Source organism: Alexandromys fortis, unplaced genomic scaffold (genome assembly GCF_014885135.2).
Source record: "Alexandromys fortis isolate MF-2015 unplaced genomic scaffold, M_Fortis_MF-2015_v1.1 scaffold_144, whole genome shotgun sequence".
Taxonomy (NCBI): domain Eukaryota; kingdom Metazoa; phylum Chordata; class Mammalia; order Rodentia; family Cricetidae; genus Alexandromys; species Alexandromys fortis.
Genome location: NW_026068021.1, coordinates 1,698,832 through 1,712,187, shown reverse-complemented (window position 1 = coordinate 1,712,187; position 13,356 = coordinate 1,698,832). Strand labels below are relative to the sequence as shown.

Below are 13,356 nucleotides of genomic sequence, written 5' to 3'. Positions count from 1 at the left end.
TGCCTGGCTTTCTTAGGATTATTATTATTTTGTTTTTAAAAAAGACTAGTTATCATCCAAGCACACTCTTCCAGATAGTGACTAATGGGTCCTGTAAAAGACACAAAGCTGGCAGGGGAAAGACTTGGAGGAGGACTCTGGAGACCCCGATTCTTGCTCTGGCTTCAGCACGGTTGGTTTGCATATATTAAGCCCTTCTGGCTTCATTTCTTCCGAAGGAAGATGGAGACTGTAATAGAGTCTTACTTTCCCAGGGTAATACTGAAATAAAACATTTCCCTGAGGGGTCCCCAGACCTTCTCTGTAGCAGCGACATCTTCTATCTTGATCTCCCACAAACCGACCATACCCTGATTCGGGTTTTGTCATTTGCAAGCAAGTTTGCATGAAGGCCCCTGCTAACTGCAAGCTAAATCACAGCAAAAAAAGAGGCTGTGGACATTTCTGGAGTATGCAAAAGTCACGAAGCTGCTGGAATCCCATTGGAGCCCATGCTGAAAGAGTACAAGGATTTATGTTATGGGCACTAGGAAAAGCTGAGCTGCAGGGCAGCCTTGTGACTGGCAGAGCTAGGCTGTTTCATGACAAGCATTGCCACATGGGACCAGGGAGAGGGAGATGAACATTTGTTGATTGTGGATTAGGTCATTTTCTTGCAACAGACTCCTGAGAAGGGAATTATTCCCAACATTTTTCCAGAAACTCAAGGAGCAATTTGCCCAAATTTCACAACTTGGAAGCTCAGAGCTAACCAACCAGGCCAAATCTGCTCCAGGGGACATATTCAACCCATTTCTGCCCTCATCTCGGAGCAAAGCAGAGGTGCTTAAAGGTGGGGAGGGCAAGATTTGTACCCGCGACCTTGGACAGGTCATCCACCTTTGTATGCACCAGGGCGAGATGGTGCTGCTGGCCCGTCCTGAGTTCCCTGAGCACAGCAGACATTGCTCGTTTATCCGTGCGCCTGAATTTTACATAATCCTGTAAGTTTATAAAAGTCTACATAGTTGGCAACAGAAATTACAAATACTGCCTCGGCCTCCCTCCACTCTCAGTCAGAATCCACATGTTCTCAGGGTGCCTGGGGTTGAGGGGACACTTCTCTGCTCTGGCAACCATTGCTCACTAAGGCGCTCTGACCTCCAGAGAAACGGGGCCAGTTCACGTTCTGGCTGCTTTTTTTTCTTTTTTTCTTTTCTTTCCTTTCCTTTTTTCTTTATTTTCTTTCTTTCTTTCTTTCTTTATTTATTTTTTTGTAGCTTATGTTGGAAAGGGCGAAAGGCAAAGATTGGGTTCACTCACTATCTCCAATTGCCACCATCCCTGGACCTCAGTTCCCTTACCTTTTCCTTAACTGTTAATAGATAAGGGCCCCGGTCTAGAGTAAGCTCGTTACAAGGGCTCTGCAAACCGGAATTGGCTCTTACTATTCTCAACTCCTTGCCTAGGGCTTTTTGTTGGCAGGGACGGTCAACACAACAACAGTACTTTGTAAGCTGACACAGCGCACTTTCTAGGGAGCCAGATCCTTGCTGGGCACACTCCCTGTCTCCTTGGCCTTCTAGTCATGCATGACCTCACTCAAACACCACCACACGTTCCCTCCAACTCCCAATAACGTAGGACTGGACTGTCACCTCCCAGCTCCCTTCCCAAAAAAATCCAAGCCTCGCGGCTCCAGCGTGCTGAGTTCACCCCATAAACTCGGCTAATGGTTACCACATGCTGCTGAGGGTCCGCGCCCAACCCCACCCCTCCACCCCTGCAGGCTCCTCAGACCCTGGGATGTCCGATCATTCCCCCAGCAGGCCTTTCCTCCAGATCCTCCCGTGGCACAAGGGGAAGCGCCCCGTGCTGTGGTCCTGTTGGCCACGCATGACCTTGGACGCCTCTCCAAAGCCGTGCCCACTCCTCGGAACAGGCCGAGTGTTTGCTCCCTATGGTGCCTCCGGTTGCTGGGAATTGCAAACTCGCTCGCGCGCCTTTCTCCTTTGCAATGACAGCAACTTGGCTCACCACCCCAGCACCGGAGTCCCTGGCTGGAAGCAGGCTCCCGGGACTCACGGAGGGGCGTGCCCACCGGCCCTCCGCTCGGGGATCCCTCTGGAACGCCTTGGCCCGCGATGCCAGGAGCCGCCACACCTGTCATCCCACCAGCGGGACTCGAGGCTCAGCCCCGGGGGGGCCCGATGAGGGAATAGGCACCGCCCGGCCTGAGCACATCCCGCAGACAGGCCCGCCGGGGGAAGCGCGAGCCGAGACGGCGCGCCAGCTGCAATCCCCGATGCGGGTCCCTAGGGGGCGCAGCGGGCGCGGGAAGTCGCTCTGGGCCCCGGCACGAAATTGCAAGCGGGCGGGCGCGGCGAGTTTGAAAACAAGCGAGCACCGTGGGGGCGGGTCCCGGGCGCGAGAGCCGCGGGGCTCGGCCAATCAGAGGCGGGCGGCGGGCGCGGGCGGCGCGTGCGGCCGGGCTGTGAATGGGGCGCGGCGGTCGCGGCGGCGGCCGAGGCGAGAGCCGGCGCGCGGGCGGGCGCACTTTCTCCACAGCGCCGGGCGGGGGCGGCGGCGGCAGCGGCAGAGGCGGCGGCAGAGGCGTTCTGCTCAGCTCCCCTCAGAGAGCGCTGCGGGCCCGGCGCTGCGCGGCTGCGAGGAGCCAGGGCGACGTGCCGGGCATTTCCCCGCTCGCTGACAACTTCTCCTCAGCCCCGTCTCGCTGTTCACCGGAGCCCGGACGCCGCCCCTCCGATCCCGCCGCTGCCTCAGCGGGTCTGCGCGCTCCCGCCCGCCCTGCCCGTCCCGCGGCGCCCGGGGGTGGCGGCTCCGCGGCATGGCCCGCGCCCGGCCCTTGGTGGCGGGCGGCGGTGGCGCGGCGCCCCCTGAGCGTGCGGGGCCCGGGCGGCCGCGGAGGAGCGGGACCGGCCACCACTGCGACCCCGAGCGCCCCGGGCTGCGAGCGGCGCCCCAGACCCCCGAGCCGGGCGCGGGCCGGCGGGCTGCAAAGTTGAGGCTGGGCCGCGTGCTTTGGGCGCTGCTGTTGCTCCAGCTGCACTTGCTGCGGGCGCTGGCACAAGGTAGGTGCGGGCCTGGCCGGGGTGATACCCCCGAGGTGGACTTTGTGGGTGCTACCCGGGGTGGGTTTTACGGGTGCGTAATCCCGGGGTGGACTCTTGGAGCGCGCGCTGCCCGGGGTGACACTCCAGGGGTGAACTTTGTGGGCGCCACCTGGTTTATATTAGGGATGGATATCTCCGAGGTGACTTTGCAAGTGGACACCTATGGGCTGGGCTTCAGGGCTGTACGATCTTGGGGTGACACCCTGGGTTGTACTTTGTGGGTACCACCTGGGGATAGGCTGTGTTGTGGGTTGTCACCTCTGGGCTGAGTTTCAGGGCTGCCGAATCTTAGGGTCACACCTTTGGGGTGTACTAAAATATAAGTAAGTGGCCATCCCCGAGGTGACTTTGCAGGTGGACACCTCTGGGCTGAGGTTTAGGAGTGCACAATCTTGGGTGACACCCCTGGAGTGGACTTTGTGGGCCCCTCCTGGTCTATATTATGAGTGGCTATCTCCGAGGTGACTTTGCAAGTGCACATCTATGGGCCGGGCTTCAGGGGTGAATAATCTTGGGGTGACATCCTGTGGTGTACTTTGTGAGCGCCATCTGGGATGGGCTATGTTATGAGCTGAGTTTCGGGGCTGCATAACCTTAGGGTGACACCTTTGGGATGTACTATGTTATGGGTGGTCATACTTGAGGTGACTTTGCAGCTGGATGGATACCTCAGGATTGAGCTTTAGGGTCGCCCAGTCTTGGGGTGACACCCCTGGGGTGAAGTATGGATGCATTCCTCTCGGCTGGGCTGCGGGGATACACGCCTCTGGGATGGACTCCTGGAGTGTGCGCCACCTGGCACGGGCTGTATTAGGAATGGACATCCCCTGGGTGGACCTTAGAAATGGCTGCATCGGGGCTAGGCCGTGGGGGTGTGAAACACTGGAGCGTACACCACTGGGATGGGCTGTTTGAATGGTCACTCCCTAGATTATATGAGTACACATCTCTGGTGGACTTTAGGGTTGACACTCGTGGGCTGGATCCTGTGGGGTGCGTTCAGCCTGGAGTACGCTATGGCTAGGTATCTTCGGGGGTGTACTTTGGTGATGGACACTACTGGCGTAGATAACCCTGACACGGACCCTGGGAGTGTTGGCATTTTAGACGGACTCTAGATGGGTGCTGCTTGGAGTGGACAGCTTTGGGGTGGACTCTGGGGGTGCACGCCGCTTGGGGTGGATCTTCCAGGGTAGACTTTGTGGGTGAGGCCTGGAGTGACCTCGGGGTTGTGGGTGCCCCTCGGCGCAGCGCTGGAACGGTGCGAGCCTTTAGGGTCTCCCACCCTCTGAATCAGGACTGTGGGTCACTAGGTCTGGAGGCAGCAAAAGGGTTAATGCGGTGTGCTTCTAATCCGCGCAGCGATCGGAGCGCGCTGACACTGAGTCGCCGGAGAATGCGCCCTGTGTTGTGGGTTGCATTTTTTTTTTTTTTAAATTGGAGCCCCGGAAGAACCTTTAAAGTTGAGCCCCAGCCACCATGGCTTCAAAGAACGCCCAGCGCGTCCTATTGCACTGATTAAACACGAGCTGATTCGTATCTGAGTCTGCACCGCCGAATCTTGTTAACGAAGAGTGACAACCGCGGTGGACTTCAAATATCAAGTGCCAGTCACCACCAGCCGTCCTCCTCCCCCACTCTCTAGGGCCGCCGCCTCCCAATCCTGATGCCTCACCCCAAGTGGGTGCCTTGTACTTGGTGGAGCAAAACTTTGAGAGCCCACAGCTTTGCCTCCGAGCTTTGTTTTTCTCCCTCCGTAGTCTTCAGCTTGGAGCACAGAGGTGTTCTCTAAAATAAGGAAAGGGGATCTGCGGATTCCAGGCGACCTTTTGCAAATGGAGATGGAATCTCTCCGGAAAGAGCTTTCCCTCCTAAATCTGGATTTCCCCTGCTTAAACCTGAAGCACACGTGTGCCAGTCAGCTTCCTCTTGCCCTGGGAGGTCGCTGGTCTAAAAACAGAAAAAGCAGACACAATTGTGTTAACATGACTTTTGATGGAGTCTTTAAAACTGATTGGTGAACCAGGTTTTGCTCTTGGTAGTTTAGAAAAATTAACTTTCTAGTTCATTGCTTTTATCCTTACCAAAATAAGGCGCTGAGTATTTGGAGATCGAAGGGAATAGGAACTTTATACTTATGTTATGAATAGCTCTGTTCTGTGTTCAGTGTGCCAATGAGTTATGTGTGGTAAAAAGCCCAATAATTTCAATGTAATACTTAAATGTCTGACTTTAAAATTACAATGAGATAGCTTAACAAGAACCTTATAACTTAATATTTTATTTGAGCTTATCTAATGTTATCTGGGTGGCAACTCTCTTTCCCTTAGGTTTTAATAAATGCCCTGTCTTGTCTTCTATATGGAAACAAATCACCGTGTGTTTTTGATTACTTTAACCCCTTCACACCTAATATACTCTTTTCACTTTTTTTTGGTGATACCTTTTACCTAAGGATGTTATCCAGAAGGAAAAGCGTTTACTGATTGTGTAAAATGGAATCTAGTTTGTGAGAGAAACCAGGTTCAAGTGAAGAAATCGAGGTCACTTAGGATGACCTTCAGAGATGGAGTTCAGTCTCAAGAATGAAAGTGACTTTCACATGGCAGTCACCCATACGTTTGAAAATTGGCGCACCACTTTGAACAGTGGGAAAGATCTGCTAGAGCCCTTGTTTGAACTGTATCAGACTTTCTCAGCTGCATCTTGCAGGTCATGTAAGGCGTTGTCCTTCCACAATTGCAATTAGTGAAAACCATTCATTTTATAAATACATGTACTAAGGTAGCCGGCATACTTTTCAAAGAGAGGAACCCTTTATTTACGTCTTGCCAATAAAAGCGCAGGCACCTGTTTCACATTTATATGGTGCAAGAAAGTATGCAGACCTTTTAGTGTAAAGATTCAAATAGGTTGTCACAAATTTTAAATTCATCGACAGGTTTCTGTTCTCTGTGCTGTGTGAAATGTGTAATATATCCATCATTTTTATATTATATTGGAAATTCATATTACAGAGGAGATGTCACCATTTGACAAAACCTCATGTATCTTGAAAATGAAAATTCCGGTACGGCTGTGGAGATTTCTGATGAGATGATGAGTTGGTCATATGCACAGGAATGCATTCTCTAGACTCTTATCAGATAAAATGTAACATTTTGCATGGACAGTTACCACTAAGTTGAAACAGTCATAATGCCATATTGATACTGTGTATCTATCTAAGGCTGTTCCTAATTCCTCTGAAGACTTTTCCTCTTAGAATATGTCTATGGGTCAGCTTGGTGGTGATTTCTAGCAGATAACAAGGGCAGTATGTTTAGTAAAAGTTATATATGTATGGCTGGTTACAAGCAGGAATCTATTTCTGGCCATGACATGAAGTACCAGGTTTGGATCTTATAACTTCAGTACGTACTGCAGTTTCTTCTCTGTACAAGGAAATGGAAATATACTCTGCTTATTGGTGTGTGTTTAATTGTTCATGACTCGTCTGGATTCCTAAAATGCTACGTCGTTAGTTATTGGAAGAGAAGTGGCAATACATGCTTTCTTTATGCTGTGCACCAAGTATGAGTGGTTCAGAAAAAGAGCTTCTGAGGCAAGGGATGCATCAGAGGGACAGGGGTATCTTGGGATGGAGAATTCTGTTTATCTGGAGCTGAGGAGATGGCTCTGTTGATAAAATGCTTGCTGGGCAAACATGAAGAGCTGAGTTCAGATCCTTAGCACCCACTTAAAAGGCACTGAAGGAGGGGAGATCCCTTGGAGCTGCTTGGTCAATCAGGTTAGCAGAATTGCTAAGCTCTGGCTTCATTGAGAGCTTTTGTTTCAAAAAATAAAATGTTTCTTGGTGACATTAGAGTCAGGTGGACATTTGAGGGTATGCAGGACCAGCTCATGTCAAGTGAACCACCAGTGCTTTCCAGGCGACTCTCATGTCCACTGCCATTTAAGAATCCTTGGCTACATTGCTTTGTTGTCTCACTCCAGTTACCAGCTGATTTCTGGAAACTTCCCTAAGCCAGTGTTTCACAGCTTGGCTGCACACTGGAATCCTCTGGGAGCTTTGAGGCAGAAGTATACTTCTAGACTTGGTTGACTTGAGGTTTGACCTAAGCAGTAGGATCTCCAGACTCCCCAGTTGGTTCTGATGATTAGTCAGGTTTGGGGACCACTGTTCTGTGTGACTCCATCCCCTCCTTTAATCTTGTCCTCAAGCCTTCAGATCCTAGTGGCTTTTACAGATCTGGTTTGCTCAAACCCTGCGTAGGTCCTTTCTATGCAGCCCTTTTAGTCTGCATTGTGTTCCTTGCTAATGAAACTGTTCATTCAGCTCCTGACTTGTGCTATCCCTAGGATTGCATTAGAATCATTAGTGTCATTTATTTATATGACAGGGTTTCCTGTGACCCAGGCTCCCCACACAAACTCACTGTGTACGCAAGGATGACCTTGAAATTCCTTCGGTTTCTACATCCCCAGTTCTTGGATTCTGTGACATGTACCACCAAACCCAGTTTATTGCTGGTGAAATTTAAGGAATACAGTTGTCTAGGCTTCACCCCAGACCTGCTAGGTTTCAGAAGAAAAAGGGTTCGGTGTACTTTATGACTCAGTGGTTAAGAGCACACAGGACTGCTCACAACCATCTGTAACTGATGTCCCCTTCAGGCCTTAGAGGGAATTGCATGCATGTGGTGCACATGTATACCTTCAGGAAAAACACCCATACATTTTTTTTGTAAAGAAAGGGGTTCTACATGTGAGATTATCCTATTCTATTTTGTTTCCATCCTTGCATTGCTAATCCCATAATCTCACTGAATTTACTGGGACTCTTACCCTGTTCTCCTGTGGTCTGAGAGCTACTTTCTTCATGCCATTTCCCAAACGGGAATGAAGTCTGCTAATTGTCCTTTCTGCCACTTGTTTGATGGAGAAATAACAAAGCAGTGTTAATTGAGGTCACTGCAAGTCTAGTCTCCCTTCTATTGTTTTCCATTAATCCAGATGTGCTTTGTGTCCCCTCTTTCTCTTACCCTCTGGACCAGTTCCTTAACTCTGTAGTTTGAATTTGAACCTGAGCATGGGTTCCAGAACACCTTGCTTCACTAGAGGCTTGTAAATGGAATTTCCCCAGACCCCTGCACATTTAACAGAGGGCCGCTCGTCATTGATTGGGTAACTCCTTGTCCCTTTCTATGAGGTCTGCATGTAACCCACCTTCATAGTCCTTATGAACCCAGGATGAGTTTCTTCACATGCCCCCGTTTTTTAGAAAAACATTTATATGTGCATTTACATATACTACAGCACCTGTGTGGAGGACAGAAGACAACTTGTGAGGCCTGTTTCTCTCCTTCCACCACGAGGGTCCCAGGGATTGACCTCAGGCTGTCAGGTTAGAAGCAAACACTCTTGCCCACTGAGCCATCTCACAGATCCGAACAACTCCTGAGAAAAGGTAGCATTTTGTTCTGTTATCTGTGAGGAATCTCCATATCGAGGTGTTAACTGATTTGCTCAAGGCTCCAGGAGGAGTGCTGGAGGAGCCTGAAAGAAAAGCCAGATCCAGGATCTGTGAACAGAGCTTAGGTCTTCCTTTGGAAGGAGAGAAGACAATAGGAGCGCTCAGATCCGTAGTGCAGAAAGATGATGGGTGAAACTCTAAATAGTCTCTGGACTGACCTGACCGTGACTCAGTTTACCTCACAGCCATGATCAATAGAATCATATTAGAGAATTCAGAGAAGAGAAATGTGCACACCATCTTCTGTATTCAAACTCTGTCCCCTAATAAAATAGTTTTTGCCATTTTGGTATTGCCTCTATATTCCTTTCTACGCTATAACTTGAACTCCAGTGAAGTGGGCAGTGTGCTGCCATGCTAGGATGGACCACCAGGAATAAACATTTTTTTTGAGAACATTTGGAAAATTCTTTTTTCTACTTTTATGTGCACTGAATTTAAGGCTTATAGAGGTGGAGACTGTAAGGCACCAGTAGATCTTCTGGTTACTGCTTTGCAGTAGCATGTGTGTTCTCTAACAGTAATAAACAGTTAAGTTCAGCCACTTGATGGGATTGTACCCATCTGGGAAGTCCTGTATCCTACATACTGGCTTCAGACAAAGTGGACACTGCGAATGAGGCTGGTGTCTACATGATACAGGCTTTGCAGTTAATTAAGTTTTAGGTTTCCCTTCTAAGAGCGCTTGGGTCTTGATTACCAAATGGAATTGGAGTTTTAGGTTGTATGGTACTTCACTGCCTCATTCTGACAGTGTTTATGGGTCACAGAGGTCAGGTTAGTGATATCTTCTCACTAGAATCATGTGGAATGGACACAGGGTAAGGAGGAGCATTGAGGTTTGTATAGGCTCTGGCTTTGGGTTTTCTAAGCAAAAATGGTATTGAGAGAGAGGACCCCATGCGTCCCATTGAGTAAAGCCGAGGGTGGTTTTGAACATAGTTCGAAAGGTGTGCTGTAGACAGTCAGTGAATTATTTAAAAATAAAATTTTAATATGCATACCATTGCTCGCTTTATAGTTACAGTAAGCAGCAATGCCTATGAACATTCTAAGTTTGTAGTTTCCTTTAATGTAATTAATTTGACTTCAGCATTTCTACAAGACATTAGAAATTCCCCCTAAGTTTTGCATCTCTTTTAATAAGAGTGTACAAACATTTGTAATCTTAATCCCTGTGATAAGCTTTTCAGTGGCTCCCTGGAACGCAGATTTCTGTTCTTTGGTAGATACCTTCCTGCTGGTTACGGGTCTCACACCTGAGACCTTCTGGAGAAATACTAGTTTTACAGCTTTTACATTAATACGGTTTTCTCTCCCCAGTCTGTAGAAATAAAACAACAACAAAACAGAACAACAAACAAATAAACAACTCCAGAACCTTGCTGTGTTTTTATACCTTTGCTATTCTGGTAGGTACAAGGTTTGACTCATGACAAGCAGTTCCAAAGCTAGAGACTATGGCATCAGTTTGGCCTCATCTTCCACTTTGTGGGAACGAGAATAATTTCTCTAAAACTTTCGTAGAAACATGACTGTGGTAGGTAGAAAAGTGTTGGGCTAAATATCTGTAGCACTGTCTTTTATCTCCATTTGAAACCACCTTGCAGTGTGAGCAAGCCTGCTAGCCTCTCCTGAGTGTATTTTCCCACTATGAAAGGTGGTGGTGGTGGGAGCTTAGACTAGTGAGTGAGTAGATGTTCAGAGTCGTTCTGCTCTGATTCTCTCCTTTTCTGTGTTGATATCCTTTCTCGGTGTCTCCAGAGTCTCTAAGTGTGCCTGCTGTCTGGGGTTCTGTGACTCCATATGTCTTAGCTCCTAGGAACTGCTTCCTTTCGCTTCGCCATTGTCAGGGTATATATATAGTGTTGAAGACAACTGGTGCAATGTAATATTTCTCCTTAGGTGCTGCTGTCTAATGTGTGATAGATTTACTACAGCCCGAAAATGGTTCATGCTCAAAATTTTAGGTTCTGTAAAACAAATTAGTGCCGTAATTTATCAGTGTAAGCCTGAAGTTTGGAGGAATAAATATTCTTAAAATAGGAGACATGTATTTATCTAAATGGCTGGAAGAAGAAAGAGCATGACGAATCTAAATCTGGTGGCAATTAATGCAGTGAGAAATTTAAGCAGAGATGGAATAATGATGGCCATGAGGATGTTTAGATTTACTGGACAGTGACCATCAGTAATTTAAAAATTACTTAAAATTCGCTCTAGAATAATTTTTCACTTTTAACAGGATTAGCTGCCATTCCATTGATATACAGTGTCTAGAGAAGTTAATAGCTATCAATTAAATAATTCAAGTTCTTGACAACTGACTTGTCAGTCAAGTAAATTTATTAATTTACTGATCTGTGGAAATTAGCTTATTGAACTGGTCAGACTATGGTTTCTTTAGTGTTTTAAAAAATTTAGTTTTAATTTGTGTGTGTGTGTGAGTGTGTGTGTATGTGTGAGTGCCATGTGTGTGCAAGTGTCCTTGGTGGCCAGAAGAGGGCATTGGGTTCCTTGAAGTTGGAGGTACAGGGTTATGAGCCTTCTGACATAGGTGCTGGGAACTGAATTCTGTTCCTCTGGAAGAGCAGCAAGCATCCATAACTTCTGAGCCACCTCTCTAGCCCCTAATTAATGTTTTTTTATTTTAATGTTTTTATTTATTTTAATTTTTATTATTATTGTGTATATGTACACAGATATATGTAGGAGGAAGCTGCTTGTTTGTCCCGGCCACCCAGAACCAAAATAACCACACAGAAACTATATTATTTAAAACACTGCTTGGGCCATTAGCTCTAACTTCTTATTGGCTAACTCTTACATCTTAATTTAACCCATTTCTAGTGATCTGTGTATTGCTATGTGGCTGTGGCTTACCGGCAAAATTCCAACCAGCATCTGTCTCTGACGGGACTACATGACTACTCTCGGACTCTGCCCTTCTTTCTCCCAGCATTCAGTTTAGTTTTCCCTGACTACCTCTATTCTTTTGTCCTATCAGGCCAAGTCAGTTTTCTTTATTAATTAACCAATCATACTCACAGCATACAAAGAGGAATCCCTCATCAGATATATTTGCATTCACATGTGTATCGGCACACACCTGCATGTGTGGTGGCATGTTTATGCTCAGCATGCCAGTGGAGGGAGGCCAGAAAATAACTCTCAGGAATGGGTTCTCTCTTCCTACTATGGTTTCCAGGGATCAGTCTTAGGTTGTCAGCCTTATACAGTACATGCTTACCTGCTAAGCCATCACACCAGTTAGATTTTGCTGTGTTCAAAACAGTTATTATTTTTAAACGGACAGGGCTGCATCCGAGGATGTGGGCTTTTAGATGATAGGCTACAGGAGACTCTGGAACTAATTATTAGTCAATGTTATTCTCAGGTATAGTGTTTTGTTGTCTTTTCTCTCCTTTAGAACTTTCTATGTACTCTACCTGATTCTTTACCGTGAGAAATTTGGAAGCTCAGTTTAACAAAGATGAATGGCCTTTATAAAATAAAAGCAAAAATAGTAGCAACCAGAGAATGCTTGAGCTCTGGGAGGAATATGACTATTTGGGGGAACTTCAGCACATAGTTACTTCTGATAATAATAGGTGGTGGTAATTTAGCTACTGAACCTGGGAACACTTGTCGGGTTTGGGTTAGGAAGGGATTTTGTATGACACAGGTATAACTGATCATACTTAGGTGAGAATGACCTTTTCCAGAATTACTTTATGTTTGTGGTGGTTTTCTTTTGAGGAAAAAGTTATTTTCAAACTGAAGGGCAGTTGTAGCTTGACTGTCTCCAGGTGGTATATGTGATGCAGGAGAGATTGAAATTATTCCTGACTAAGCTCTTCTGTAAGGTGCATGGCAACATCAAATTTATACACGAACCACCAGATGGCAACAGAAAAGGTGTTTGTATAGAATGCAGTTATTTCCACAGCTTTATTTTTTTTATTTCTGTTGCATACCATCTCTCAGTATACTTATATATGCATTTTTGGGCTAAAACCATCATGAATTGATAATACCTGGCAATATAAGATCACAATCAGGAAATTGAATAGAGGTGCCATGCCACTAGAGAAAGATTTTATTTATTTTACACAAGCACATGTAGTAACCATTCCTGAAAGAAATGAGCTTCCAGGGATGCGGCTTGTTCATTTCTGTCCCTGTGTCGTCCTTGCTTCTGCTCTGTATTCTTTTTCAGCTTTTCCATAGCTCTCAGTATAAGCAGCAATAATTTGCAGAACATTAAACAAACAAACAAACAAACAAACAAACAAACAAACATGGTTTTTACCCCAAAGCATTTTCTGTAACACCTTTGAAAGGAGGTCATGAGCTTGTAAACGTTGAACATATTTATGTAGTTGCTGGATAATGGTGCTTTTGCTTTAAGTAGAATATGTTTTGTGTTTGCCTCACAGGCTTATTCCCCCTCCCGCTGTTGTCATCTCTTTTAGACTCTTTTAGAGTCTTTTTCTTAGGCAAGTCTCCTGTGTACTAACTAGAAACTCAGCCTGAATTTCTTCAGGACAGAAATAAAAAGAAAGAAAGAAGGAAAGAAAGAAAGAAAGAAAGAAAGAAAGAAAGAAAGAAAGGAAAGAAAAGAAAGAAAAAAGATTTTATTGGATATTTCCAAGGCAGTAATAATGTGCCTAGCAGGATGCCACCTAAGACAGACTTGGATATGTC

At 46.6% G+C, this 13,356-nt stretch overlaps 1 protein-coding gene across 1 annotated transcript in view; it reads left to right on the top strand.

The window, feature by feature from the left end:
* The first annotated feature begins 2,515 nt into the window (after positions 1-2,515).
* Sdk1 (sidekick cell adhesion molecule 1) overlaps positions 2,516-13,356 on the top strand; it is a 961,631-nt gene continuing 950,790 nt past the window's right edge. The window contains exon 1 of the mRNA XM_050163182.1: positions 2,516-3,071. Within this exon, the coding sequence (XP_050019139.1) occupies positions 2,828-3,071 (244 nt within the window). The 5' untranslated portion in view covers positions 2,516-2,827. The remainder of the gene's footprint in view (positions 3,072-13,356) is intronic.